Source organism: Ochotona princeps, chromosome 30 (genome assembly GCF_030435755.1).
Source record: "Ochotona princeps isolate mOchPri1 chromosome 30, mOchPri1.hap1, whole genome shotgun sequence".
NCBI classification, from domain to species: Eukaryota; Metazoa; Chordata; class Mammalia; order Lagomorpha; family Ochotonidae; genus Ochotona; species Ochotona princeps.
The window spans coordinates 1,997,031-2,001,830 of NC_080861.1; the positions used below are offsets into that span (position 1 = coordinate 1,997,031).

The 4,800-nt window shown below is 51.0% G+C and overlaps 1 protein-coding gene across 1 annotated transcript; it reads left to right on the top strand.

Annotated features, from left to right (window-relative positions):
• Positions 1–1,351: 1,351 nt before the first annotated feature.
• A4GNT (alpha-1,4-N-acetylglucosaminyltransferase) lies at positions 1,352–4,516 on the top strand. The gene is made up of 2 exons (XM_004588403.3): positions 1,352–1,759; positions 3,902–4,516. Exons 1-2 carry the CDS (start codon positions 1,352–1,354, stop codon positions 4,514–4,516), a joined length of 1,023 nt encoding a protein of 340 aa, XP_004588460.3.
• The last annotated feature ends 284 nt before the right edge of the window (positions 4,517–4,800 follow it).

Genomic DNA, 4,800 nt, shown 5'->3' on the forward strand with positions numbered 1-4,800 from the left:
CCCAGATGAAGCTCCTGGCTCCTGGCTTTGGATCAGCTCCAGCTGTTGTGGCCACTTTGGGAGTGAACCAGCAGACAGAAGATGTTATTCTGCCTCTCCTTCTCTTTCCAATGAAAATAAATACTAAATAACAAATATTTTTTAAAAATAATAAGCTCATTTTGGTACAGAACGTTTTTAGAATATTTATTTTTATTGCAAAGTCAGATTTACAGTGAGGAGAGACAGAAAGAAAGATCTTCCATCTGTTGGTTCACTCCCAAAATGACTGCAATGGCCAGAGCTGAGCTGATCTGAAGCTTGGAGCCAGGAGCTTCCTCTAGGTCTCCCACGCAGATGCAGGGTCCCAAGGCTTTGGGCCATCCTTGACTGCCTTCCCAGGCCACAAGCAGGGAGCTGGATGAGAAGTGGAGCTGCCAGGATTAGAACCAGTGCCCATATGGGATCCCGGTATGTTCAGGGCGAGGATTTAAGCTGCTAGGCCACCATGTTGGGCCATTATATGGCTTTTGTTCTTAGAGTTTCATGAATAGCTTTCCTGACTAATTATATTTGTATGTCAAATTGTTTCTTGTATTTTAAAATGAGATTTAATTATTTATCTGAAAAGTAGAGTTAGAGAGAGAGAGATACTGAGAGAGATCTTCCATCTGTTGGTTGATTCCCCAAAGGGCTGCAACTCCTGGGGCTAGGCCAGGCTGAGGCCAGGAGCCAGGGGCATCTTCTGGGTTTCCCACGTGGGTGCAGGGTCCAAGTACTTGGATCGTCTTGGGTACTTTCCTAGGCACATCAGCAGGCAGCTGGATCAGAAGTGGAGCAGCTGGGTCTTGGTGCCAGTGCCAGGCAGCAGCTTTCCCTGCCACACCAGAACACCAGCTCCTGTCAAAGTACTTTTGACTCAAGATAGACTCTAATTGACTATAATGTAGATTACTGTACCTAATTTGATTATATTTCATTTAGAATTTCTTAAACTTCAAAAAATAGAAAGGGGAGACAGCCAGATTTGGAGATCTTCCATGCACTACTTAAATACTCCTCATCTTGTACAGCTTCCAACAGCCAGGGCCGGGCCAGGACACGACAGCAGGTTGGAGCTCAATCCAGGTAGCCCGTGTGCATGGCAGGGTCCTGACACCCAGTCATCCCCTACTACCACCCAGTCATCCCCTACTACCTCCCAGTGGGGCTGGGACTCATATCCAGGCTCTGGTGCTGCAAGACGCCCGCCCTTCATTGAAGATCTTGTAAACATTTGTTTCTAAGTGGGGTTGCCAGATCATTTTCCTGTGTGACTGATTTTGAGTGCCTTGTACTGATTTAAGGGCGCAGGTAAGAGCAAGGCGCCAACATGCTGAAGGAACTCCAGCTCGCCCTGACGGTCGTCCTGCTGCTTGCCTGCGGCTTCGTCTTCCAGCTGTCCCCGCGCTCCGGCTGCCTCTTTTGTCTGTCTTCCCCCAAGACCCAGCAGGACCCTGAAGCCCTCTTGAGCCACGGGCGGGGCATCGTGTTCCTGGAGACCTCGGACAGGATGGAGCCTACGCCTCTGGTCTCCTGCGCTGTGGAGTCGGCTGCCAAGATCTACCCAGAGCGTCCCGTGGCCTTCTTCCTGAAGGGGCTGCACAATGCCACACAGCCACTCTCTGACTCCACTCACCCGGCTCTGTCCCTCCTCTCCGCAATAGACAACGTCTTCCTCTTCCCGTTGGACATGAGAAGCCTGCTGAAAGACACCCCGTTGTTTCCCTGGTACACCCGGGTAAGTGTTCAGGGAAATTTAGAATGTCCCTGGTAGGAGTGATGTCAGGAAGTGAGTCCAACCTACTCTGCAGGAATGACTCAGGTCTGAGATGGGACCAAGCCTACGCCCGGTGATGCTGGCCTGGCCCTCCTTGTAGTTCAAGCTGAATTTAGCCTTCCCTTGGTCTGCAGTCTTTTCTGTCTAGCCCTGTTCCCTACAGTTTCTGATTTGCTTTTGGGACTATTCTTAGCTGAATGAGTTTGACTATCTTTTCTGGATGCCTGTATGTACAGAGCACTTACTTTTCACAATAGCTTTGAGCCCATCTCTGGTAAACTGCATTTGCACGTTAGGGGGAACCCAGGCAATAATGAACATGAAAATGATGGAGGTGGAACATGTCTGAAGAATCGATGGATTGCTGCTGCATAGGTTGGGTTGTATCCAGATTGGGCCTGGAAACTCCTGGAACTCCGAGCGATTTTGCTCTCTACCTCTTGGCGGCATACAATAATGGAATATCATGGACTGATAATCAAACAGCGATTAAGGACATTTGAACAGGGAGGCTCTCACTATGCCGCTTTTTAAACTAACATCTTATGAAGACTATAACAAAACTTGAATTAAAACATACTCTCTTACGTTAGAATATAAATCTAATGATGTCAAAACCACACTCATCAAATGGGGAAAAAATAGGTTGTTTTCATATGATTGGACTAATGATGAATTTAGTGATAAGAGTATGTTTTTATTACAAAATTCTTTTTAAAAATAAAAAGCAATTCAGAAACTGACACCAAAACAATAGTTTTCTTGCCACTTAAAGTCTTATCTAAGTTCTAGAGGGCCACTCCGTGGATCAGCCAGATGGTAAATATTTTGGGCTTTGTGGGTCAAGAGGCAGCATTCAGGATGTGATGGAGGCCCTGGTGTGAACTTCCGGTGGCTTTTGCTGCAGATCCCCGCACACTTGGGGATTCCAAACAACAGAAGTTTACTCCCTGGGTGCTAGAGGCCAGGTGTCCCAAACTACTGTCACGGAGGCCATCCAAGTGCTGCGGCCACACACCTGGGCTGGGGGCCCTGCTTGGGAATGATGCTTGCCTCTCTCTCTTTTTTTAAAAAGGGGTTTATTTATTTTTATTTGAAACTCAGATTTACATAGAGGAGACACAGAGAGAAAAAATTTGTCTGCTGATTCACTCCCCAGGTGGCCACAATGGCCGGAGCTGAGCTGATCTGAAGCTAGGGGCCAGGAGCTTCATCTGGGTCTCCCACGCAGGCGAAGGGTCCCAAGGCTTTGGGCCGTCCACTAATGCTTTCTCAGGCCACAAAACAGGGAGCTGGATGGGAAGTAGAGGAGCTAGGACATGAACTGGCACCCGTATGGGATCCTGGCGTGTGCAAGGCAAGGGCTTTAGCCACCAGGCTGGTGCAGCAGGCCCTATTCCTTGCCTCTTCCCAGCTTCTGCGGCTGCACACTTTCCTTGGCTTGAAGCCCACCACCACCCGCTGCAAATTCCTTTTTGTCCTTGTGTGTAAAATCTCCCTCTCTCTTTCTCCTTCAAGTAATTTCTAAGTCTTTTCAAGGTCCCCGGGATAATCTAGGATCCTCACCCCATTTCAAGGTAGTTGAGTTGATCAAGCCTGCTGAGACTCCTTCCCCATGGGAGGTCCCCAGGGACTGGGACCTGGAAGCTTTGGATGCTTGGTTGGTCATCATTCAGCCTCCCACAATATTAGTGTAGAGGGAGAGACCACTCCAGCCTGACTGGAGAGGGAGTAGATGAATGGACCCTGGGCAGTGGGCATGTGTGCCTCTGGTTGCAGTTGGCTGAACAGGCGGGGGAGAGGGGAGGTGGGGTCTGGTGGTCCAGGGAGGTGGGGGGAGGGCTGAGAGCAGCCTCTCACCCAGAGTCATTTTCACTCCAGTACTCAGTCACTGCCAGATCCCCCAGAGCCCGGAAGTGTCCAACGGGGGCCTGTGCGGAGGTAGCAGAGCTGTTTGATGCACTGGGAGGCTGCATGTCTGGCTGGCCTCCTTGCTAAGGGCTGAGGGCCTGGCTTCACGCTGTGAGCACCCCCACCCCTGCCCACCCCACTCCACCACACCCCTTCTTGCTGCTTGGTGCTAAGTTGCAGCTGCTCCCGCAGGTCAATATCAGCATACAGAGGAACTGGCTCCACGTCAGCTCGGATGCGTGCCGCCTGGCTGCCATCTGGAAGTACGGTGGCATCTACATGGACACTGATGTCATCTCCATCAGGCCCATCCCCGAGGAGAACTTCCTGGCCGCCCAGGCCTCTCGGTACTCCAGTAACGGGGTTTTTGGGTTTCTGCCCCAGCACCCCTTTTTATGGGGCTGCATGGAAAACTTTGTGGAGCATTACAATTCAGCCATTTGGGGCCACCAGGGCCCTGCGCTGATGACCAGGATGCTGAGGGTGTGGTGTAAGCTCGGAGACTTCCAGGAGCTGAGCGACCTCAAGTGTCTGAACTTGTCCTTCCTGCATCCCCAGCGCTTCTACCCAATCTCCTATCCACAGTGGAGACAGTACTACCAAGTGTGGGACACGGAGCCGAGCTTCAACCACTCTTACGCCCTGCACTTGTGGAACTACATGAACCGGGAGCAGAAGACTGTGGTGCGCGGGAGCAACACCCTGGTGGAACATCTCTTCCGCAAGTACTGTCCCAGGACGTACCAGGATGTGGTTCGAGGCCCAGAGGGGTCAGTGACCAAGGCCATGGGCACGGGCAGCTCATAGAGCTGGCACAGGGTTGCTGCTGCTCCGTGGCCCTGGCACTTCCTGGAGCGCTACACTTCGAATTGATCTTGAACTTTTGGAGGTGTCAGGACTGCCTTTCTTTGTCTATAGTAGAATAATCCCCAAGAGCTGTGGCTCTACAACGTGGACGTTGATCTGGTTCATGCAAAAGAAGTCTGAAAGCAAGTGATCCAGGCTGGGGATGGTACTGGACGTCTTGTTCTCCTGGTGTCTGTGCATTGGTCCATATCCTGCTTGCCCTCCAGCTCCCCTGTGTGCGCTGT

Excerpts from the sequence above, each read along its gene's own strand:
- A4GNT (XM_004588403.3), top strand. The coding sequence starts at position 1,352 with ATGCTGAAGGAACTCCAGCTCGCCCTGACGGTCGTCCTGCTGCTTGCC. Across the intron at positions 1,760-3,901 it reads TGTTTCCCTGGTACACCCGG|GTCAATATCAGCATACAGAG; the intron begins GTAAGTGTTCAG and ends CTGCTCCCGCAG.